At 36.4% G+C, this 25,701-nt stretch overlaps 1 protein-coding gene across 4 annotated transcripts; it reads left to right on the plus strand.

Moving 5' to 3' along the window:
* The first annotated feature begins 1,315 nt into the window (after nt 1-1,315).
* LOC137707724 (uncharacterized) lies at nt 1,316-21,581 on the plus strand. Of its 4 annotated transcripts, none has more exons than XM_068446628.1 (35): nt 1,316-1,637; nt 2,610-2,668; nt 2,771-2,849; nt 3,462-3,569; nt 3,877-4,159; nt 4,272-4,394; nt 4,513-4,670; nt 4,790-4,834; nt 5,025-5,103; nt 5,210-5,283; nt 5,633-5,739; nt 6,256-6,438; nt 6,997-7,200; nt 7,483-7,684; nt 7,785-7,859; nt 7,945-8,291; nt 8,650-8,842; nt 8,961-9,216; nt 9,302-9,641; nt 10,333-10,513; nt 10,626-10,772; nt 10,864-11,125; nt 11,498-11,974; nt 12,832-13,295; nt 14,257-14,393; nt 14,479-14,660; nt 14,759-15,145; nt 15,485-15,610; nt 15,798-15,863; nt 15,983-17,784; nt 17,862-18,141; nt 18,786-19,070; nt 19,796-20,317; nt 20,511-20,643; nt 21,060-21,581. In XM_068446628.1, the coding sequence occupies exons 5-35, from the start codon at nt 4,091-4,093 to the stop codon at nt 21,326-21,328; spliced, it is 8,175 nt and encodes a 2,724-aa protein (XP_068302729.1). In that variant the 5' UTR covers nt 1,316-1,637; nt 2,610-2,668; nt 2,771-2,849; nt 3,462-3,569; nt 3,877-4,090; the 3' UTR covers nt 21,329-21,581. The 4 variants fall into 4 exon arrangements, with proteins under 4 accessions (XP_068302729.1, XP_068302731.1, XP_068302730.1 ...); XM_068446630.1 differs by having other exon boundaries at nt 10,632-10,772; XM_068446629.1 differs by having other exon boundaries at nt 8,964-9,216.
* Nucleotides 21,582-25,701: the final 4,120 nt, after the last annotated feature.

Below are 25,701 nucleotides of genomic sequence, written 5' to 3' on the forward strand. Positions count from 1 at the left end.
TTTTGTGGTATCCACTTGTGTAAATACTTTAAATTGACGATCGAATTAGTTCATTGTATTCATATAGGGTCAAGGAGTGTAGCTGTAAAAAATCATCAAAATCGGAGTTAAAACTACCGTTAAATTGTTATTTTTTATTTATAACCGTCGAAAAGTTTTGTCGCGTTACTTGATCTCTAAATGTTTTTTTTTTCCTATTTTTGGCGTATGCGATCTCGAAGCATATACAAACAAGTTTGACGGTTGGATCGTTGAAACTAGTTTCGTACAATGTGTTTCCCATCAAAATGTTAGATTTACTAACACTTAAGAGTTTATTAATACTTTCATTAAGTATAACATAAGATTTTCTGGTATCCACTTGTGTAAATACTTTAAATTGACGATCGAATTAGTTCATTGTATTCATATAGGGTCAAGGAGTGTAGCTGTAAAAAATCATCAAAATCGGAGTTAAAACTACCGTTAAATTGTTATTTTTTATTTATAACCGTCGAAAAGTTTTGTCGCGTTACTTGGTCTCTAAATGTTTTTTTTTCTTCCTATTTTTGGCGTATGCGATCTCGAAGCATATACAAACAAGTTTGACGGTTGGATCGTTGAAACTAGTTTCGTACAATGTGTTTCCCATCAAAATGTTAGATTTACTAACACTTACGAGTTTATTAATACTTTCATTAAGTATAACATAAGATTTTGTGGTATCCACTTGTGTAAATACTTTAAATTGACGATCGAATTAGTTCATTGTATTCATATAGGGTCAAGGAGTGTAGCTGTAAAAAATCATCAAAATCGGAGTTAAAACTACCGTTAAATCGTTATTTTTCATTTATAACCGTCGAAAAGTTTTGTCGCGTTACTTGATCTCTAAATTTTTTTTCTTCCTATTTTTGGCGTATGCGATCTCGAAGCATATACAAACAAGTTTGAAGGTTGGATCGTTGAAACTAGTTTCGTACAATGTGTTTCCCATCAAGTGCAATGGTATATGTATTTAGTAAGTAGATTTTAATTTATTTATTTTGTACTTATAACAGTTAAGAAATTGAATGATATATATGTAAAAAAAATTATTATGGGTTTTTTTTTAATAATATATTATTGTGGGGTTTATGTGAAATAAAAATTGAACTTGAAAGGAGTAAAGTCACATTTTTGGTAATTATTTTAATACTTTAAAAAAAAAAAAAAAAAACCCTCACCTTGCGTGGCGTCGAATTGTATACCTAAGTCACGCGAATTGATAATTTTGGCGCTCCGCAGCGAAAAATAGGCGTTTTTTTTCAATTTTTCCAAGTTTTGCAACCATGTATCCTATCCTCTTTTCCTCTCGGTTTTTCTTTCCGTAGACCTCTTTTCCTCAAATTGCAGAGCTCTTTTCCTCTTCCTCTTGCTTAAATTGCAGACTTTCCTCTTGCTCAAATTGCAAATCAAATTGCAGGAGTAAAGTCCTGCGTCTCCTCTATCTCTTCCCTCTTGCTCATCTCTCCTCTTCGCAACCTTGATCCCCAAATCTTTAACCCAGACTTGTCTTCCCTCTCTCTTTCCCATAGACTTCTCTCTTCCTTCTCGTTCTAAACGACGGGTAGCCACACGAATCTCGAAGCCGACGGGAATCAAGTCCCAAAATCAAGGTAAGGGTTTGTGATTTGCGATGGGTTTTTGTTATTTAGGGATTAGGGTGAAATTGCAGTTCATTGTAGGGTTTCACTACGATTAGGGTTTGTGATTTTGCTGCACGCGCACTCGATTGTTGATGGGTTAGGATTGAATTTGTATGTTGGGTTGATTGTTGTTGGCATCTGTCGTAGGATTTGGGTTTCTGTTCATGTTGGTTTTCCTAACTTCCTTGCTGATAGAGTCGTTGGCCCCAAGGTTGGCAGAATAAACTTGTTACTTATCTTCCTTCGTTTTCTGGTTTTTGTTATCATATTTAGTGAACCAAAGGTAAGCTTCCCAAAAACAAGACCGCAATCAGAAACCTGGATGCATATATTTTGCTACATCGAAGTATCTTTAATGAATCACTCGCCTATATGTGTTAGATTGTGATATACAGGTAAGAGTGCGCAAAAAGCCAGTCAATCTTCTTTCCCTTTTCATGATTTAGCATTTTAGTGTAGGTGTAGTCTGTTAGGGGTTGGATGTAAAAGTTGTTCAACTTTCTGCTTTGATATGGATTGGCATATGCTGTGAATAGAGGATGATGAAGATGAACCGCTGCATAATCAATTAGCTTATCCTTTCCGCTGTTTGCATCAAACTATGCTTCATTTTGTTTCAAGGGAGCATGGCTATGAAAGCACATGGAACTGTTTGCAATTCTCAATTTAAGAAGCTTGATTTTGCATTAGTAAGTATGCAGTTTGCACACTGTCGATTGATCTTTTATTTTTTATTTTTTGGTAGTGCAGGCAATATCATTGCTTTAATGAGACTTGTTTATCAACATACGCTATTAATATTTTGGATTATGCATAGTTCCCATCAACAGGACAAGACTAAGCAATGAATAGTATTTATTTAAGATAATTGTGATGAATTTCTGCAGTCTTGATGTCATGCTACATTCAAATACTTATTTAACTTTGTCTACTTGTTTTCAGGCGAGTGTGGCAGCAAAGACCGCCATGCTTGAAGCCCATCCAGGGCTGCTGCATTCAAGGTATTTTAGATATAAAAGCATTTTTTAATCTTCATCTGGTTTGCAATCCAATTTCTTGCATGACAAACAAATATTTGCTTACATATTTTCCCGTTTTATCAGGTGATCAGAGTGTTACAGAAACATTCGTGAATGTGCTCACTTCACTTCCTTTTATAGTTCTTGGAATCCATGCCCCAAGGTAATACATTTTTGGAAGTCAGTTGATAGACATAAACATAATCTTACTGATGCATCAGGTTTAATTAAATATTGTAAGTCAGATAAAAGTCCCTAAATATAGTTGGCCGCACTCTTTATTATCAGCATCTGTGAGCTTTTTCTGGACGATGGCAAATTGCTTGAGTCAATATTAAACTCATAAAAATATTGTAATGGATTTAATTGATTCAATGCTCATGATAATAAACAAAATAAGCCAAAGATAACTTTGAAAGATCCTGACAAATATCTTAGCCTAGCTTTCGCTCTACAGCCATCGAAGTATCTTTACTAACTGAATGATCCAGTGGTCCATATTGCTTTTAAACAGTGGCTGAGATTACTCCTTTAATTGGCTTTGGTTTGGTTTTAACTAGTTTGGGTCATATAGGGCTTCTATGATTAGAAATAGGATTTGGTACTAAGTTAAAATGATTTCAAATCTGCATCAGACAAGTCGAATACGTTTCCATTGTCAAATTCTTATTACATCTCATTCATGTTTCTCTAAATGAATAGATCGGTGGTTTAACAATGTTTTGGAAGATGCTGTTCTCTTTCAAGTAACTTATTTTACACCGTGTGGTTGCAGGATATAAACAACCCCGTTCTGAAGGAAATCTTGTTGAGCAGCAGACTTAACAACAATTCAACTTTTCCAACCAGAAGAAAAAGAACACTTCAACACTAGCCGAGAAAGGTATTCGTGCACCTTTTTTTTTTTTTTTTAATTTTTTATTATTTCATGATATAGATCTTTGCACAATTGGTAAAAGCAAATGCAGGCCTAGAACATATTTGCACAATGATAACCACACATCATTAATTTTTCTCTCCTACACACCTCTTTTTATTTAAGTCACCGAAACTGAATTGATTAAACGAAAATTATGATTAAAATTAATCATGAGTGTACATGAGAAGAAAATTTGGGTATGGTTATCATTTTGCTCTATAAGATGGGCAAATATTAATTATTCCTAACCCTGGTGAGTATGATTGTACAGGCCTTAACTCCAAAAAATTAAAAACAAAAATTCAAAAACCGACCTGCCCCGACCCAAAACCCAATAGCCTCCTTCTCGGGTTGTTAAACCCCATTCCAAAAGTCGAAGGTCGGTTTCACCAGTAGCGCTGCTGAACTCCAAGAAGAAGAGAGGCGAGCAGCCTCCCCGAACCAAAACCCTCCCCCTTCTTCTCCACCCGCTTTCTCAGTCCACCATGGCCACTCTTTCCCAAGCTCAGGCCGTCAAGTCCCTCAACAAATCCCCCGGACGCCGCCGTTTCGTTGTAAGCCCTCTTTCTCACGCCGCCGTTTGAAGCTTCCAGCTCTTTGTTCGTCTTATTTCATGCTTCAAATTATTTTTTTGGTAATTTTATTTGCTGGCTTTTGTATTTGCAGTTCAAGAATTTCTCTGAGAGACTTGATGATGTCGAAATCGATGTTTTCCGAAGCCTCGATAAAGTTAAGTCGGAGCCGCATGAGGGCTCTACTTTTTTCCGGGACTGCCTCATCGAATGGAGGGTAATTCTTCAAGTTTGCTTAAGATTTTTCTCCATATGTATATATGTGTGTATATGTATATGTATTTTTTTTCTTCTGGGTTTTTGGTTTCATGATTGTTTTGCTGATTCGGGTGTAGGAACTGAACACGGCTGAGGATTTCATCTCTTTCTATGAGCAAATGATGCCGTTGGTCCAAACGTTGCCTTTGATTCTGTTGCACAAGGAAACCATAATCTCAGAACTCGTTTCGAGATTACAGATGGATGCAAGGCTGTCGCTTGAGCCCATTCTCACGTATGTTAGCTTATTGGACGCCAACCCTTTTGAGATATTTGATTGTTTAGTTGGAATTTAATGTTTTCCGAGATTGGAGATTTTTGTTTTCTTTCTCAATAAGCTGTGTTCTTGGGCAGGTTAATCGCCGCTCTGTCGAGAGATCTCCTGGAGGACTTTATCCCGTGAGTTTCGTCATCCTTTAGAATGAATTTAACTTGGAGCTGCTTGTTGTTTGTTGCTTTTACTTCCTTAATTGGTATTGAATATTCAAGGCGACTTGCTCCAGTGTACTGTAGAATCCCATCATGCCCTTTTGCTTTTGATGCATGTATTTATGGTCACTCTACGTGGTTTTTCTTCTTCTTCTTCCAGTTTCTTGCCGAGGATTGCTGATTCTCTAGTGTCTCTTCTAGAAAGTGGTACAGATAGGGAGCCAGAGATCATTGAGCAGGTCCAATTTATTTTAAGGATTGTTATTTAATTTTAATTTTTATTAGGTTTACAGGTTGGCATTTTAATTTCGACATGAACTCATAGTGTACGGTGGTTTTGTGCAGATCTTTACATCTTGGTCATCTATTATGATGTACTTACAAAAATATCTTGTACAAAAGATTAAGCATATACTAAAGTAAGTTCCTGTATCACTTAGTTATTTTGATTATTACGTTGAAGCAAACCATGTGCATTTATTGTAGACAAAAATATGTCTATTTTAACTTTCAGAATTTGATGGTGAAAATATTTCTTTGAGAAATATCAGATTATTTGAAAAATATGTTAATCAGGCTTAGTTAGTGTTTTCTTTGAGTTTTGAAAATTTTGGTATTGAGTTCCCTTTGGTCCAATTTGTACGAATAAGTGATTGTTACATTGCAATTTCATGTGAGGATGCATTTTTACTCTCTTTCCTCTCATAATCTCAGTTCTTATGATATATATAAATATATGTATATAATATATATACATGCATTTTGCAGGGTTACCGTAAAATTGAGGTACTATCCAAAATATCACATCCAAAAATTTATGGCAGAAGCGGTCTCATTCTTGCTGAGAAATGCACCTTTTGAACAACTTAAAGAAGGTACAACCTTGCATATTTTATGTTTTCACTTTTAGCCTGTTGGATTTTTTTTTGATGGGAAATGTAGGATTATCTCTATACAGGTCCCCTTGAAGCATGCTTTATAGCTTATTTATTTTGAATGATTGAGGGACCTTTTTTTTTACTTCAAAACAATGCAATTCTATGTGTTTTAACTGACTCTTCATCTCATGTTTAATGTGGTGACAATTATCATCTAGATGTTTGTGTTTTTCCCATGATACAATCAAATTTGTGATATACTGTGATTAATGAATAATAATCTGTAGTTTCTAACTTGATATGCACTACATACATCTGATGGAAAACTGACTTCCTTTATGTCTTAATTAATATTTTATGATTCTAAGCACTTGTAGCTGGATATGTAATTTTAGTTTAGATAACAGTAAATTGTTGGCCATATTGCCGTATATTCTAGTGTTCTGTTGAAGACTTGAAGTAAGTTCCTTTAATGGGAATTGATAAATTTTTGTCCTCATTGAATTGGCACAGGTGTCAGAAAGATCATGTTTGAAGTTGTGAAGAAATCAACTGATACTAGAAAAGAGGGAGTCAGTAAATTACTGTATTTTGTCATGAGAGGAACCTCATCAAGGTTCCATTCTAGAGCTGAGAGAGTGTTGCATTTCCTGATGGACGACTTGATACTTTGCATTGGTGAACAATTCAACGAAGGCAAGTTTTTCTCTAAACAAAGGCTTTATGTACGTTTATTTTAGATGTCTTGAAAAATTGATTAGATGTATTTTTGGATGTTATTGAATGTCTAGGGTAGCTGGATTTTAAAGCTCACTCATGTAGAGTCAGTGGAAAGCTTGTTCACTATGCTTTTACCTATTTTTATATCATATTGCTATTAATTATTGTTTATGGTAAAAGTGTATTTTTTGTTTCTATATTCACAGTTGATGCATGAATACTTTGTTGTCGGTCAAGGTTCATCTGATACTAATCCAAGACTACCCGAGTATGTTAGCAATTATGGCTTGCTAAAGTGTTATGTGAGAATGATTGTGTGGTTTAGGGGAAAAATGATGTTGGTAGTAAAATCTAAATTATATGTTTTTTTGGGTTTAATTGTTCATTTGTACATTGACTTTGTTGTTCTCTCTTCAATTTGTATGTTATGTGTAATGCAGCAGTATGTTTATAAAATATTATTGGACCATAAACTATATATTTGGGAGTTATATTGGTTTTGCTTGTCTTTGACCCTCTCTCTTTCTCCTGCAGGTTCAGAGACTGTTCTTGAAGTCTTAAAGTCTGCGTTAGAAAGTTTATGTGTGGATTTGGACTCCAAGGAATTGAACTTAATGTTCAATTGCTTATATCGGGAAATAACTGACTCTGTGATTAATGGAGGTGTTGAACGTTTAAGCCGCCTGTTGTCGTTGCTTGTTTCTACTGTGCAAGTTAAGAATGGCCAAAGGGTTTCTGGTGAGTGATAAGAATGTTTTTGTTTGCCTGAGTCCTTTATTTTACTGTCAAGCATTCCTTGCTCTTTAGTAATGATGTGTTTGTGTTTTAGGCTGTCGATTGTTTTCGTTAGTTGGTTTTCTTTTCCTTGTTGTGGCTGGGGTGTTTGGTCTGGTATGCTGGACCAGCCTCTCTGTTTGCTTTTTCCCTCTCCTAATATAATTCCCTTTAGCCAAAAAAAAAAAAAAAAGAGAAGAAAGTAATGATGTGTTTGTCTGTTCTTTGTACTGCCACATTTGACAGATTACCAACAAATGATTGAAATTGTGGGGTTGGTCATGCCTAAGGGCATTCCAATGACAGAGGAGTCTTCATCTGATGTTGTTGATAAGCTTTTAGAGTTAATGCTCTGTATTCTTAGGGGACTGCACAATTTAAGTGATATGTCAACCATCTCTAGCTGTTCATTGCAGTGGGCTCCTGTATTTGATCTAAAGAACCCAAGGTACTGCCTCGAACAAAGTCTTTGGGTTTCTGGAGTTGCTTTTCTGTTTTTCTCTTTTTATTGGATTAGTTTGTTTGACATATGAAGCTTGGTGCTACAGCTTGTTGGGTTTTGTTCGAGAATTATTAAAAGAGGATGTTTGCATTGTAAATATCTTCAGAGCTAACATTTTAAGGTAAGATCGATATTTTAACTTTCTCTAGAGTGTTTCTGTATTATATCTATTATCTGGCTTTTAACATTTTTAATTGAATTTTCAGGGCGATGAATGATTTAATAGAAACTTCCCAGGAAGATGTTATTTATTTGTTACTCACCTTCTGTGAAAAACAGCAAACGGAAATCCAAAGCTTGACCTTCTTAGATGAAACACCTGAAAGAGTTTCAAGGATTCAAGATTTTCTGCGTGGGACTATCAACAACTGGGTTGGGGTTTTAAAGGGTATTGGAAATGGGGACTCATCATCCACAATAATTCTTGAAGTTGACTTGGCTCTGCTGTGGGGAACCATCAACTGCTTTCCCCAAGTAGTAGAATCTGAAAATGATTTATCCTTGTTAAAGGATTTAATAAATGCATATGATCAAATTCTGATGATTGAAGCTGGTACACTACCTCATCTTTTATTATTAGTTTGTTGCTTGATAATTCTTTGATGCCCTGTCCCTTTCTGTTTCAAGTGTAATATATATACATATATATATATTTATTTATATATCGTTTTTTTAAACTTGAGTAGAAGGAGAATCTGTGTTTAGATGGTGTATTAGAATGCACTGTTATTTTTATCAGTATTTTACTATTTTATTATTTTCACCGCATATTCTTTGTCTGAATGACTATGATGGTTTGATCTGTTGGTTTGGTTGAGTTAAGTATGTTTGTGATGTATTTAGGGAATGTTTACAGATATGCCTGGACCATTTCTAGCCCTTGACATTTTGTTCATGTGCTACTCTTGCAGACAATGTTGCAGGTTTTCCTAAGCACACTTGGGAGAGCCTAATTGGTGCTACCCTGAATTCCTATTACAAAATGATACGTGGTAAAAAATCTGAGCTTGACGAAACAAGCAGATTTTTGCATCTTGGAAAGAGACACAAATCATGTGCACAAGTGTTGGTTGCTGTTGCTGATTTTTTGGATTCGGTGTACGGGTATGACTATTTCCGTAATGTAGATTTTTCCCCTTTTTAAAAGTTAAGTATGGTATTGAGTTATAAATCAGTTCTGTATAAAATCATGCATTACATGACCTCTTGCTATTACAAATAGTAGGTCTATGATGGAAGGAGACACCGAGTCTAGAACATATCATCCAGAATTAAAAGCAGACATGGCTGTAGAGGCTTTAGACATATTTGCTGATAATTTATGCCAGTCAGACAGAGAGATTCGCGCTTCAACTCTTCGAATATTGTGCCACTTTGAAACTCTAAATTGCAATACTTTCACAGAGGATTACCCAGTTGCAAAGAAAATGAGAACTGAAGTTTCTCCAACTTGTCATGTGGATAAACACAGCTTAAATGTATGCTTCTCTTTCTTCATGCTATTCGTGTTGGAATCAATATTCTGTTTATGAACTTCCATATTGATTTCGCTTCAAATGTCAGGTTCTTGCTCTCCTTCTCTCCATTGAGTCAACTCCTCTTTCAATTTCTACCAGCAGGAAAGTTACTCTCTTGATTTCTAGAATACAGATGGCCCTCTCTGCTGGTAGAATAGCTGAAGCTTATCTGCCCCTTGTTTTGAATGGGATGATTGGTATCTTCCATAACCGGTTTAGTTACCTTTGGAATCCTGCATCAGAGTGCCTTGCAGTTCTGATTAGCCAAAACATTGGACTTGTGTGGGAAAATTTTGTTAATTATTTTGAACAATGCCAATCGAGATTTCAAGCATCCTTCGATCAAATTGACAAAGTAAATTCTGGGACGACCAACAAGTCAATTGGTATGTAACAACTTGATATTTCCTATTATATTTTATATCCAGAATGAATATCCAGACTCTAATTATCCTATGGTCATTTAGTTATGTTTCTTAATTTTTGTGTGTTCCAGACAACCTCTATAAATTTAAGAAATTCTCATTGTCCAGGTAATTAAAAAAAATATGTCTGGAAGGTTTATGGTACTCATAAGCAGGTTGTGCAATATTGGTAATAAGTTGCTTCAGTTTTTCTCTGTTTTTCTTTTGTGACCAATATCCAACCTTTAAGTTTTCATTGTATTGGTTGGACATGATTCCTTTGTAATATTGCAAGGGTACATTTGGGATGTATGGTGTGCAAACACACGAGAACCCTTTCTTTATAAGCTGGATTTCATGGAGCAGTTCTACCCATGGGTTTGACATTGTATTATCATAGGTAGACAGGAAGGATGAATTGTGTTTGGTGACACTCGCCCTGTTCGGATGGGGAGAGCTGACTAGCCTTGCCGCTTAGGGGGTGTGTTGGAATATACATCCCCTAGGTATCTTTAAGCTGTTTATTGTGTAGAGTATAAACACATGGACACTCTTTAGTAACCCGGTTTTCAAGGATGACTTATACCCATCAGTTTATCATGTATATTCAACTCTGAATGGCAATCGAGTTGTTCTCTTGTATGCTCAGGTTTATCCTCTTTTTGTTTTGCAGGCCTGCTCGGACACTTTGATTTGTGTGTTAATTCCACATCTACTAGTACACCTTCTGCGGCCGTGTTATCTTCATTGCTCCAGTCTTTACAAAGAATTCCGATCCTAATTGAATCCAAGTCTCGCCAGATTTTACCTTTGTTTTTGAAGTTTGTGGGCTACAGTTACGAAGACTTTAGAAGGTAATTCTTACTTGGATTTGTGTTTGTTAGTGAATACTTGCTCTTGGATATTGTGAACTTGAACAGGCTTTAGTCAAAATATTTTGTGTGCTCATTTGTCTTTATCTTGTAGCTGCAGCATCGGGTCTTTCAATGCAAGTGTTTGTAGAGGCAAAGAGTGGAAAGGTGTCCTTAAAGAATGGTTAAACCTGCTGAAACTGATGCACAACCTTAAGTCCTTCTATCAAAATCAGTTCCTTAAAGACGTTTTACAAATTAGGTTGGTACAAATTCCAGATATGTAGACTCTCCATTTGTCGTCCTTTGGTTCGCCTATTGGTTATTTATTTATATATTTTCCTGTTTGTCAGACTTTTAGATGAAAATGATGATGAAATACAAACAAAGGTTCTTGATTGTCTGTTCATATGGAAAGATGATTTCCTGCTTCCATACTGTCAACAATTGAAAAACCTAGCCAGCTTTCATAATTTGAGAGAGGAATTAACAACATGGAGTTTATCCAGAGAGTCCAATCTAATTGAGGAACATCACAGAGCTTACCTGGTGCCTATAGTTATCCGTCTTCTGATGCCCAAAGTCCGCAAGTTGAAGAAACATGCTAATCAGAAGGTATGTTTGAACTTTCAATATGATTTATTCTTAATCATTCTGGACCTGTAGTTCTCAACATTGTCTGTAGATTGCTTGCATGTATATTTTCATATAGTTATAGTTTTTAAATGTAGGATTCCTCTATAAAATAGAGGATATGGATAGAAGGGGCTTTGTGTGGACTGGTATTATGTATGATATAACAATTCCGAAAGCTCCATATTTCTTTTGTCAATTCTATGTAGTTGGAGTGTGAATATTTCCAGCAGATCAATGCACGTGTGCGAGTTTGTATGTGCTGCATCATTGTATTTCTTTTTTCATTTGCATCATTGTTGCAGTTTATATTACCATGTATGACTTGCTTTCTTTCTTTATTGTTTGTGTCAGCATTCAGGAGTAAATCATCGGAAGTCAGTTCTTGGTTTCATATCTCAAGTTGATGTTGAAGAACTTCCTCTTTTCTTTGCATTGTTGGTAAAGCCTTTGCAAATTGTTCCAATGGGAAGTGATGGTGCTGCAAACTGGTTTTGGACTTTGCCAAATGTTTCTCTGGCCGAATTTCAGGCATCGCATTTCTTAAAATATTTCACTGTTAGCAGTATATCAGCCCTGTCTTGGAAGAAAAGATCTGGTTTTCTGCATGTGATCGAAGATATCATTGGAGTTTTTGATATATTGCGTGTTGATCCCTTTCTTGATTTTCTTCTGGGATGTGTCGCCCGGTTATTAGAAAGCTGCAGTTTAAGTATTGAGGTGGCAAAGGCCAAAGAGGCGGGGAAGGCCAAGGGATCTTCATTGGAAAATAATCTGGATGTGAACCGTACTTTGCTTGGAAAAGATAGTGCAGTGGAGACTAATGTTTCGGTAATACTTCATGTGTCCATCTATTTTCAGATAAAACAAAGCTATAGTTTGTGAATTATGATTTGTGTCAGGTCGTGCAGATGATGTCCACTATCTTGATACTACTACAATTTTATTTTATTTTATTTTGTGACACAATATTGTCCAATGATGCACAAACTGGTATTACTTTACTGGATGCCAAGTCTTGAGTGGAATGTTTACTGTGTTGTATAGTTAATAGATATATGCTTCCATTATTTTAGTCTGAAACCACAGAAAATTACTCAATGTTATTAAAATTGTATATATGCCTAATACTCATACCATGTTTGTGACAAGATAATATTTTTTATTAGTATGTTCTTCAGGGCTGTAACTAAAGTGATCTGATATTTGTCATAATGAGGCTCAAGCGTTTTGACTTCCAAAATTCCAGTTATGCTGAGATGCTGTTTGCGGTTTTGTTAAATTTCATATCATATATAGAAGTCTATCTATATTCGATTTTATCAACAAATTGTAGAGTGAAAAAGTACTGCCTTGTGAACACTTATAACACTTCTAAGAGCATTTTGGTTGGTTCATATTTGTCCTTTTGTAGTCCTTGCTTTTTCTGTAGTGTTTGTACGTACATGCATGTGCTTAGATTTGATCAAAACACGAAAGAAACATCTTTTGTTACCACAATGTACTAGTTTTTCTTATGGCAAGATATATGTAAAATGTTTTTGCTGGTTGCCTTCTTGGTTTTGTTCCATTTTCCAGGAAGTTAATTTTATGTTACTTGGCACATGAAACTTACTTTTGTTTTCTTTCTGCAAATTGAGTCAACAAATTTATTGCAATTTACTGAGAAATTTATGGTCTATCTGCAGATCTCCCCAGCTTTGGGGCAGCTTAGGGATCTCAGGTCTTTATGCCTGAAAATTATCTCCTTCGTTCTCAACAAGTATGAAGATCGTGATTTTAGTAGTGAGTTCTGGGACCTATTCTTTGTGTCAGTCAAGCCTTTAATTGATCGTTTCAAGCAGGAAGGATCTAGCGGCCAGAAACCTAGTTCGCTCTTCTCTTGTTTTCTTGCGCTGTCTAGAAGCCAAAAACTTGTACCACTACTTTGCAGGGAACAAAAACTTGTTCCTGATATACTCTCAATTCTAACGGTCACATCAACATCTGAAGCTATTGTATCTTGTGTTCTCAAGTTTGTTGATAACCTGTTGACTCTTGATCACGAGTGGGGTGATGAAGATAGTGCTGTGAAAGGAGTTATACTCCCAAACCTTGAAGCACTCATCGATAACCTGCATTGTCTTTTTCAAAGTAATAATGCTGCCAAGAGGTAATATGGTTCATTTTATGTGTACATGGAAAAACACACACACACACACATACATACGAAAGTATAAAACAGACTTGCCGCCTTCTTGATGTGCTTGCAATGACGCATTTTTGTCTGTTGCTTGTGCGAATCCATTTTCTAAAGTCACCTTAGTTTGGAACTAGGACGGATGCTAGTTCATAGGCAGCTGATTTGCTATTTTTTTATTGATGCTTATATCATCTTAAGAGTTATGACCCATATCACATTGACTCTATAGGTATTTTTGCTTCAGAAATCAGAATTCAGTTAAGATGATTAAAATCAACATGGAAACTTGAATGACATTGTTCGGTTGTTAAATGCCTAAGAAATATATTGTGGGTTGAGTACAGACAGTGAGACCCATTGTAAGGTGTGCCCAAAACTTTTTACATATCAAATATGCATAATACCTTTGGGATGCTCTCTTGTCATAATCAAAAGGTTCTATCTTTTCAAATGGTTTGTTGCACTTTTGTTGACTGGACTTGGGATCCTTGTCTGAAGCAGGCATATTTATTGTCTTGCTGCCTAGTTGATGCTGAGTTGGCTACCACCATGTATTATCTATTAGTACTAAAATGAAGTTAGATAAACGATAGTAGCATTTCCCAGTCTTCATTTGGAATATTTGTTTAACTTTCACGAGATAAACTCAGTTGATTATCTCTTGCTGTTAAGTGTGATTGCGTCCTTGATCTTATAATTTAGAATACATTTGTGGCCTAGTCAGTGCTTCAAGTTGATTCAAATCGTCTCCCTTTTTAAAGATCCCATATAGTATTTAGGAATTAATAGCCTTGCCCCTATTTGGATTTCTGCATTACCCTTGTACCGCATCTTTCATTTATATTCTGCACTGGTCATTTTCCAGTTGAATTTTGTGGAAAGGAAAGGGTGTCATCTGATATGTTGTCTCCATCACTTACTATTGTGCCAGGAAATTATATAAACACCCAGGAGAGACAGAGAAAAGAATTTTTCAGTTCTTACCTAAGTATATAGAACATGCTTTGCCAGCCAGGAAATTTTTGGATATCTTGCTTCCGATTTTAGCGAATGGAGCTCAGAATTCAGGTAGTACTATCTTGGAAATCTCAGCTTTTGTACTTCGTGAAAATTTTCCACCTGCAATGCTTAAAATCCTCTATTTATCTTGCAGATTTCTGTTTTGAAGCAGTGCAAGTAATTCGTGATATGGTTCCAATACTGGGGAATGCGATTACAAATAAAATTCTTAATGCAGTATCTCCACTACTTACTTCTACTGATCTAGATAAACGTGTTTTTATTTGTGATCTTCTTGAGGCTGTTGCTAGAGCAGACCCTTCTGTTCAATTTGTGGTATCGTGTGGCCCTTTTTCTCTATTAGTAGTATTGCATTGGCTTTGTTATTTTTTTATGTTGTCCTTATTTTCTCGTAACTCTTCAAACAAATGCAGGCAAAACTGTTACAGGACTTGAATGCAACCTCTGTTACTGAACTGGGTAGCCTTGATTATGACAAAGTTGTCAATGCTTATGAAAAGATCAGTGTTGATATCTTCTATACAGTCCCAGAGGATCATGCATTAGTCATTTTGTCTCATTGTGTCTATGACATGTCGTCTGAAGAATTAATCTTGAGGCACAGTGCTTACAATTCATTGCGCTCATTTGTTGAATTTGCTGCCCTAATTCTTGGCCAAGTAGACCACTGTGAAATGCCTGACAAGATGTCAGCATCTGATGATCATTGTTGGACCAGAGCATGCATTCAGAGAATAACAAACAAGTTTCTTTTGAAGCATATGGGCAATGCTTTGAAGAGAGGAACTTCTGTCAGAAAGGTATTAAGTTGTTTTTGTGTTCCTTCAGGTCTGACGGTATATAAATGGCAACGAAACACAACGTCAAATCTGCACTATCACACAATCTTGTAAATACACTAACAGAATCTGCATATACCTGCTTATGCACATGCATCTCTAACTACAGCTAAGCAGAGAGTCGCTGCCAATGGAATCTTTAAGAAATCTTACAAAATGTGTTGAAATTTCATAGAAATGCCCAATTACTGGCAAAAATGGGGTGAAAAAAGCAAAAGAAAGGAATAATGATTTATTGCAACTCCAAGCTACATGGCTTAATAAATTTCGCACTATTTATGGTTATTTGGTGTGTTTCAGGAATGGGTTGATTTACTAAGACAAATGGTGAAAAATCTACCAGAAGTGGCAAATCTGGGTTCATTGAAGGATCTTTGTGATGATGATGCTGAAATAGATTTTTTCAACAATATCGTTCACCTACAGGTTGAGTTTTTTATTATATCTACCATGGCTCTTTCTGGGTCATCTTTTTAAACAAAAATTACTGTTAAAAGTGATCTTTACTTGCAATATTCTTTTTGTAAACCAATCGTTGATCATTTCAGAGAGAGCAATTGTTCGGAAAAGGAGTGACAAAATTGTTCTCACATATTTACTTTTGCTTCTGCAGAAACATAGGAGAGCAAGGGCATTGACACGCTTTAGGAATGTTATCAGTACCAGCTATATGCCAGAGGTCTCTCTCTTCCTCTCCCTCTTTTTTTCTTCTCAAAATAGAATTTCTCGATTTGTTTCACTTCTCATAATTTTTTTCAACTCAGTCCCTAAAGTCTACTCTCCTGATCTCTCTCCCAGGGTATCACAAAGAAAGTGTTTGTACCCCTTTTTTTCAATATGTTGTTGGAGGAGCATGAAGGAAAAGGAGAACATGTCAAAAATATGTGCATAGAGGCCCTTGCTTCGATTTCGAGTCACATGGAATGGAATTCATACTACTCGTTGTTGATGAGATGCTTTAATGAGATGAACAAGAATCCTAATAAACAAAAGCTCCTTCTGCGGCTAATTTGTTCCATCTTGGACAAGTTTCACTTTTCAGATGCCAAAGACTCCTTGGACAATGATTCCAACACAGGGACCACTGATACTGGGTCTACAATCTTGCGTAAGTGTAGCAATTCTGTTTCGATAAATGAAATACAGACTTGCCTTCAAAAAGTCGTGCTGCCTAAGATACAAAAGTTACTGAGTGATTCTGAAAAGGTCAATGCTAACATCAGTCTTGCTACACTAAGAGTATTAAGGTTGCTTCCTGGAGATGTAATGGACTCACAGCTGCCTAGCATTGTTCATCGAGTTTCAAATTTTTTGAAGAATCGATTGGAAAGCATCCGTGATGAAGCTAGGTCCGCTTTGGCTGCTTGTTTGAAGGAGTTGGGGCTGGAATACTTGCATTTTATAGTCAAGGTTTTGCGAGCTACCTTGAAACGGGGATATGAGTTACATGTGCTGGGATACACACTAAACTTTATTTTGTCGAAGTTTCTTGTTACTCCAATTAGTGGAAAATTGGACTACTGTTTGGAAGATCTCCTTTGTATTGCAACGAATGATATTCTTGGAGATGTTGCTGAGGAAAAAGATGTTGAAAAGATTGCTTCCAAGATGAAAGAAACTAAGAAACAGAAGTCTTTTGAAACCCTGAAATTGATTTCTCAAAGCATAACATTCAAAAGCCACGCGTTGAAGCTTCTGTCACCTGTTACAGCTCAATTCGAGAAACATTTGACACCAAAAACCAAGACAAAATTGGAAAGTATGTTAACTCACATAGGTGCTGGTATTGAATGCAATCCAACTGTTGACCAGACAGACCTATTTATATTCGTACATGGCCTGATCGAAGATGGAATAAAAGAAGAAAATGGTCAGACTGAGAATTTGTTTATTACATGGGTAAATGGACGTCGGCGAAATTTTATGAGTGGAAAAGATATTTCCTCGGGGGGTGTCTCAGGTGGTAAATCAGTATGTTCTCATCTTATTTCAGTTTTTGCTCTTGGGATATTTCTGAAACGCATAAAGAATGTGAAATTGGGAAAAGCTGATGAACAAATGTTGTCGATGTTGGATCCTTTTGTCTTACTGTTAGGGAAGTGCTTGAAATCCAAGTATGAAGATGTTGTATCTGCATCACTTAGATGCCTCACCCGACTGGTCAGGTTGCCTTTACCTGCCATCGGATCTCAGGCAGATAGTATTAAAGCCGCGCTGTTTGGTATTGCTGGAAGTACGGGTAATACTGGAGGTTCTCAAATGGAGTCATGCCTGAGGTTGTTAACAGAACTTCTGCGCGGCACCAAAATCACTCTTTCCTCCGATCAGTTACATCTGCTTATTCAGCTTCCATTGTTTGTTGATCTTGAAAGCAATCCCTCCTTTGTTGCTCTTTCACTTCTAAAGGCAATTGTTAACCGCAGGCTAGTTGTTCCTGAGATATATGATCTTGTAACAAGAGTTGCAAATTTGATGGTAACAAGTCAAGTAGAACCAATTCGTCACAAGTGTAGCAAGATTTTATTGCAATTCTTACTTGAATATCGTCTCTCTACAAAACGTTTGCAACAACATTTGGATTTTCTGCTGTCAAATCTGAGGTGAGTGCCTAATAGTGACTTGGAAGACTGTCTTTCCTTATTTTTGTGTTTTGATGATGGCTTGACTCTTGTTGCAGGTATGAGCATTCAAGTGGAAGGAAAACTGTGCTTGAGATGCTCCACACAATTATTGCTAAATTTCCACAAAACGTTGTAGATGAGCAGTCACAGACCTTTTTTGTCCATTTGGTGATTTGCTTGGCTAATGATCAAGATAATGAAGTTCGTTCCTTGGCTGGAGTTGCTATAAAATGTCTCATTGGCTATATAAGCTCACATTCATTTCGTTCCATTCTTGAGTACAGCCTATCTTGGTATTTGGGTGGGAAGCAGCAATTATGGAGCGCTGCAGCACAGGTAAAGTTTTCACATTAACTTCTCAAATTTAAAGTTATTTAGTCTTCTCATTTGAATGCTATGATTTCTTTCTCTTCTTCTGTGAACTGTCTTGTCATATTAATTCCCCGCCAATTGTAGAGAACAATTAGTTTATTGAATTAATTACCGCAGAATAGGTATATGCAATGGTGTTATCTAGAATAGAAACCTTGAAACACTATTGTTTCAGATATATTTCTCTAGCAAGATTTCAGTATGTTAATGTTACTAGAACTTTTATAAGAAAGTGGTTGGTGTGTGTGGGGAGCCTAACTGATACAATATGCCCAATTCTCTGTCCTATACCCCAAAGCTCTCTTAAACTTTACCTTCTGGAATTTGTTGAGTAAGAAAAGAAAGTAGAAATGACCGTCAATTTGATTGAGGTTTTGTATGAAGACTGCATGTGTTTTGCTGAGGGAAGGGACTCATTACTGTGTTCAAAAATTTGATCTGCATCGTCCTTATATCTGTCTGTGCTATCTCATGTTATAGTGTCGAACATTATAATCCTATAGTTGAGGAGATTGTCATAGTTGTATTCCCAATCCTGATAGTAGTAAGTCTCCTTTTGGTGGGGTGTGCCGCATTGCTCTTGCTTAATGCCCTTGTGTATTTGGCAGGTTTTGGGACTTCTGGTTGAAGTCATGGATAAAGAATTTCAGAAGCATGTCAATAAATTATTGCCAGTTGAAGACGTGGAGAAAGAATTTCTTAAGCATATCAACAGAATATTGCCAGTGACTAAGAGTATCTTACTGTCTGCCATTGATACAGTCACTGATGAGCAACTAGACTTTTCTAATGAAACTAGCATTCCTTTGTGGAAGGAGGCATATTATTCGTTAGTTATGCTGGAGAAAATGCTGCATCAGTTTCGTAGTTTATGCTTTGATAGGGATCTTGAGGTATGTTATTAGACAAACATCATAAACATTTCATTTTATTTATTTTTTCCCTAAATATTTCATATGGTATAGTTGTATGTGATACACTGTTGCACAAGGTTCTTGCATGTTATTTTTTGTTTTCTTTTTTAGTTAGAAAGGGGGGCGGGGGAAGGTGATCTGTGAATTGATAAGTTTCATTTCCATGTTTTCGACTTTACATAAAGAAAGCAAGATTCACTTAAGTTTCATTTCTAGAAAGAGATTCTATAGTGGGAGCAATCATAATCCTATTACTTTTAGTTTCTAGATGTAGGAGAAATTTTGGACTGTCTATGCTGCCTGTGGATCTTGTCAGTGTCACTTAGAAATCTAAGAATCTAGTTAGTTCAAAAGAAAGAAAAAAATAAAATCCTACATAATCTCTCATACATATATAACCATCTCAGAGTACGGTTTTGATGTCTATGGATATTTTTTACCATGAAAATGTTAATTTTCTGTCATATTCCATGTGATTAATGTTGGTGGTATCTAATATGGTTTATCAAAAGTCCCTCAAACAAAGTGCAAATTCATATTATGGTAATCAGAAACAGGAGGGTTCAAGTTTGTCAAACATACTATCATTCATTGTAAATTATCATAAAAGATGCTAATGGTAGATAAATCTTAACTTATTCTCTGGACATTGAAGTTGTTGTAATCTTTTTCTCTAACAAGTCCATTCTTTTGCAAAAATTTAGGATATATGGGCAGCAATTTGTGAATTACTTCTGCATCCACACATGTGGTTACGCTGCATTTCCAGTCGCCTTGTAGCTTTGTACTTTGATGCTACCAAAGCCGCCTCTAAAGACGATGGAAAACCATTAGGAATTTACTATCTTATTAGACCAAGTAGACTTTTCATGATAGCTGCGTCTCTCTGCTGCCAAATGAAGACACAACTCAATGATGATGCTGCCAGCAATCTGATTACTGAAAATCTTGCGTTCAGTGTTTGTCATGTGCATTCATTGATTGGACAAACAGAGTGTGCTGATCCACATCAATTCTGGTCCAACCTTGAACAGCATGAGCAAGCCCATTTTCTTCGAGCTTTTGAGTTGCTCGATGCTAGAAAAGGAAGGAGCATGTTTTTATCCCTTACCTCTGGTATATGCGACCCAAATGATGAAAGCGCCTCTAAGAATATCCGATACTTGCTCGTCTCTAACCTGCTCAAAAAAATGGGCAAGACTGCCCTTCAAATGGAGGCAATTCAGGTTTGTACAAAAGGACTGATTTCCTAAAATTTTTGGTGATATTTGGGAATGTTTATTAGCATAGGCATACCAAGCATTTTTTATTTGTCTATATTTTCTACAACAGCTATTACTAAGGTTAAGATTGTCATTCGCCTGTATTTTCTGTTCCGATCAATTTTTTTATAATGTAATTGTGATTTGGTCTATGCAGATGAAAATTGTCTTTGATAGTTTTCAAAAAGTTTCATCCTATTTAAGTGAGGAAGACTGCCGGCTTTATGCCTATGAAATCTTGCTGCCGTTGTATAAAGTTTGCGAAGGATTTTCTGGGAGAGTGATTCATGGTGAGTTTTTTTGTCTCATGCTATTTCCCAATGCCCAGTTTTGTTGCATATGAGTAGAAAGTTGCTCCTGCATATCCCAAAAGCTTTTGGCTCCGTTGCCTCAGTAAATAGCTTGCACTCATGCTCTTTGCATGTCATATCTGCGATGGTCATTTCCCCTATACCACTTGCTAAAATTTATCTTCATTTACCTTTGGAAAACACAAAATGTTGATTGGCCCAATCTTAACATTGAAAATATTCTGTGACCTAAACCAAATTACCCCATTGTTTCAAGTAGTTTTCTGGTCGAATCCTCGAGGGGTTTAGTGTCATGGAAACCCGAAGTTAGTTTCGTTTACGGCATATTGGCTGAATCCCATGTTCCTATTGTTTTTCAATTGCTATCTGACAAGTTGCTTTCCTTTGTGTACCAGAAAATACGAAGCAGTTAGCACAAGAAGTTACTGACAGCATACGAAAGAAACTAGGCACCCAAAAGTTTGTACTAGTTTACGGTGACATCAGGAAGAATCTCAAGGCGAAAAGGGATAAGAGGAAAAACGAAGAAAAGCGCATGGCTGTCGTTGATCCCATGCGGAATGCTAAGAGGAAACTGAGGATAGCAGAGAAGCATCGGGCCAACAAGAAAAGGAAAATAATGTCGATGAAAATGGGGAGGTGGACACATTCGAAGCCAAAGTAAATGTTGCAAAAAACCGATGCACTTCTTGGACGAGCACGTAGGCGGCCCCAACTCCGGTGACTCTGTCGGCTTCGGTGGTTAGGCGGTTACGGTATTAACAGTTTTGCTTAAGGTAGATTTCATGAGAAATGTTGAGAGGCTTGGTGGCACTTAGTTTTGTTTCCTTTTTCCCTCGTTATTTTTTGTCAAGTCAGAACTTGATGTAAAATAACATTTTAAGATGAGGAGACATGATGAACTGGCAGTATTTATAGTTTTGAGTTTTTATTTTTTATTACAAATAGTCCCTAAAAGTGCCGTCGCAAGTCTAATAATATAGCGTCAGGTGATTTATGAAGTAAATCATTATTTATTTAAAAAAAAAAAATTTAATTTTATGAAAAAATAAGGAAAAGAATAGTAACAAATAAAATAGTTCTTTTTGTTTTTGTACGAACTAGTAAGAATACCCGTGCTCTGCTTCGTTGCGGGTTTTGAAACTGTAACCACAATTTAACACACTCATTTCTAAATAATTCATAAATCAATCAAAGCAAGTGAATCCATATGCTAAAATAAGTCTTTTAGTTTGCATCTAGATTCTATTGAATTGACATAATGTCAACAGTTATTCAAATTCAGTAACTTTAGAATATAAGAATACTAAATTCAACGCCCATTGCTTACCTTGAGTTTAGATAGAGGGATTTGAAACACGACGAAAAACGTTTGAGCTTGGATAAAATTAAAAAAAAAACCCTCAAAATCTGAGAAGTTACAACAACAAAGAACTCCAATAATTACATATTTTTAAGTCTCCAAGAAAGTTGAAGCCCCATTACAAGCAGAAGCCTCATTCATAGAAAATATGCTTAAGGTTAAGCTTCATTCTCAATCCACAACCAGTCAGCTTCAGCAAATTCAATCCAAGAAGCCCATTGACGCTCTAGCCCAAGACCTCATTACAGACTTTCTAGTCTCCAAGAAAGTTGAAGGCCCATTAAAAGCAGAAGCCTCATTCACAGAAAATATGCTCAAGGTTAAGCAGTTGATTCATTCTCAATCCACAGCTAGTCAGCTTCAGCAAATTCAATCCAAGAAGCCCAATGATGCTCTAGCCCAAGACCTCATTACAGACTTTCCAGATTTTGCCACATTTTTCCCGCTCAAACGTCCTCATCAGCCAAACTCATCAACAAATCTTGGTCACATCATGTAGCGTCTAGCTTCACTCACTACTTTGCGCCCACACAAAGAAAAGTTGCAATTAATTAATTCCCAAAATATCTCAAAAACGAATATTTTTAGTTATCTTAGTGCCCACGCAACGCAAAGAAAAGCTTTTTTAGTTATCTTAGTGCCCACACAAAGAAAAGCTGCAATTAATTAATTCCCAAAATATCTCAAAAACGAATATTTTTAGTTCTCTTTGGGACCACTATGGCCTGAGAGATTTGTTTTTGAATAGCCAGTCAGCTTCAGCAAATTCAATCCAAGAAGTCCAATGACGCTCTAGCCCAAGACCTCATTACAGACTTTCCAGATTTTGCCACATTTTTCCCGCTCAAACGTCCTCATCAGCCAAACTCATCAACAAATCTTGGTCACATCATGTAGCGTCTAGCTTCACTCACTACTTTGCGCCTGCGCAAAGAAAAGCTGCAATTAATTAATTCCCAAAATATCTCAAAAACGAATATTTTTAGTTATCTTAGTGCCCACGCAAAGAAAAGCTTTTTTTAGTTATCTTAGTGCCCACGCAAAGAAAAGGTGCAATTAATTAATCTTGAAGCAAGTTCAACCAGATTCCGCACCATTAGTTAATCTTGAAGATAAGACTTATGAAGATGTCAAAGCAGCAGAATACCAAGAGATGATGAAGAAGAGCGAAGAATTTTGCCCAAACACAAAAGGAAATGAAGATGGTTCCATACAAGATTGTTAAAGCTCCAAATGGAGAAGCATGGGTTGAAGTCAACTCATGTGTTGCTAAGCTCCAAATGGAGAAAGTCTACTAACTCATACAATATTGTTAAAGCTCCAAATGGAGAAGCATGGGTTGAAGTCAACTCATGTGTTGCTAAGCTCCAAATGGAGAAAGTCTACTAACTCATGTGTTGCTGTGATGGAGGGCAAGGTAACCCTTCATTATGTTCTCGTATTTGTGATGGTTGCATTCTTTGTTTAAGTATTCTTTCGGTTGTGTGTTTTTGTATTTGATGATTAATTGTGGATTATCACAGAATCCCAAGGTTATCGAGAACTCTGAAGGAGCTCGGACCACACCATCAGTAGTTGCCATGAACCAGAAAGGAGAACTTCTTGTTGGTACTCCAGCAAAACGTCAGGCTGTGACGAACCCAACGAACACAGTTTCTGGAACCAAGCGTCTGATTGGGAGACACTTTAACGATGCCCAAACACAAAAGGAAATGAAGATGGTTCCGTATAAGATTGTTAAAGCTCCAAATGGAGAAGCATGGGTTGAAGTCAACCAACTCATGTGTTGCTGTGATGGAGGGCAAGGTAACCCTTCATTATGTTCTCGTATTTGTGATGGTTGCATTCTTTGTTTAAGTATTCTTTTGGTTGTGTGTTTTTGTATTTGATGATTAATTGTGGATTATCAAGCCATTCAGCACAAGACAACAGAAGTCTCCAAGAAAGTTGAAGACTTAAAAGCCAAAAGAATGCAAGAAGAAGATGCAGAGCCATTACGAGCAGAAGCCTCATTCACAGAAAATATGCTCAAGGAAGTCGAAGACCGAGTCCAAGCTCGCATGGACGCCTACCTTAAGCAGTTCATTCTCAAGCCACAGCCAGTCAGCTTCTTGCCACATTTTTCCCGCTCAAACGTCCTCATCAGCCAAACTCACCAACGAATCTTGATCCCATGGACGATGTAGAGCATGAGAAGATAATGCAGACTTTCAGAGAAAGGCAAGCCATTCAGAATTAGAAAATGGATAAAATGCCAGAATTAGAAAGCTCAGGAACCATAGGAACACATGGAACCATAGGACCATACCCAAATGCCTAGAACTAGAGTAGCCTATAATCAGCCTCAAGGTTCTAATAGAGTTATACCATTAGAACAAGGAATTGGAGAGACTCAATTAAGACCCATATTATTTTTACCAAGGCACGATCGACAATTATGGACAGACACCATAGATCGTTGGAAAAATCAAGCATGTCAAGCATACTTAATGAAGCGACAATTTGGACAAGGTACAGGAGAAGATTGCTTTGGAATAATGGAAGGATATTTAGGTCCCTCAGTCAAAAGTTTATGGGAAACATATAAAGTACATCCAGATACTAGGCAGAAATATCAAAATTTAATGGGAATGGGTGCAGACCCACTCAATTTTGTAAATGCAGTTTCAGAAATGTTAACAAGTGCAGACCCAAATATAGGACAAACCAAGATATAAGAAAATGCTATGAGACAGATATGAGACAGTTATGAGACAGTTAAGGGATTTTAAGAAGCTCAATATTGATGCTGATTTTGTCATAGGAATTAGAAAGACCATGCAGCCACATTATTTAAAATTGCTAACAGATGCAGGGTTTTACACCAAGAAATGCAGGAGCAAGGCGAATGTCGCCTAGCAGTTCAATGAATTCCAGAAATTTAGTACCAGCTCAAAGTAGCCCTATTTCACTTCGACCACAGTCTACAGTCCAAAAACAATTTCCACAAATCAACTTTGTCTCAGCATGGTATGTTACTTAATGTTACACTGACTTATATTGATTGTTTGGTTCATGAAATAATATTAAATTAGATCATTCAGGGCGTTTGGTTCGTAAAGTTTTTTTATTTCTGAAACGTATTTGTCAGGAAAAACGTTATACAGTGTGTTTGTAATGTAACAGGAGTTTGGTACGTTACTTAATGTTACACTGACTCATAATGATCGTTTGGTTCATGATATAATATTAAATTAGATCATTCCAGGCGTTTGGTACGTAAAGTTTTTTTATTTTTGAAATGTATTTGTCTGGAAAAACATTATACAGTGTGTTTGTAATGTACCAGGAGTTTGGTACGTTACTCAATGTTACACTGACTCATAATAATCGTTTGATTCATGATATAATATTAAATTAGACCATTCAAGGTACGTAAATTTTTAAAATTTTTGAAACACAAGGGTTTGGCGAAGTGCTGGTGTGGTAATCCAAATGTATCAATTATTTGATTTGTCTTTCCCCATTAAACTTAATCCTCTTAACCCTTGGTCTGCCATCTCTTTCCCGTACCATGCATTGTAATAGGAAATATTCAAACCATAATTCTTTTTGAAATCATCAACTATCTGAATTGGTTTAATGTGTGGATTGGACTGAATTTGCTCAACCATTATGGAACACACAATCTTTGT

The sequence above is a fragment of the Pyrus communis genome, chromosome 11, assembly GCF_963583255.1.
Source record: "Pyrus communis chromosome 11, drPyrComm1.1, whole genome shotgun sequence".
Lineage (NCBI taxonomy): Eukaryota > Viridiplantae > Streptophyta > Magnoliopsida > Rosales > Rosaceae > Pyrus > Pyrus communis.

Bases quoted from the DNA above. Each gene is read 5' to 3' on its own strand.
- LOC137707724 (XM_068446628.1), top strand. From the start codon at position 4,091: ATGGCCACTCTTTCCCAAGCTCAGGCCGTCAAGTCCCTCAACAAATCC. The intron at 10,773-10,863 runs GTTGGTACAAAT...CCTGTTTGTCAG, and splicing joins AAAGACGTTTTACAAATTAG to ACTTTTAGATGAAAATGATG. The intron at 11,975-12,831 runs GTAATACTTCAT...GTCTATCTGCAG, and splicing joins CAGTGGAGACTAATGTTTCG to ATCTCCCCAGCTTTGGGGCA.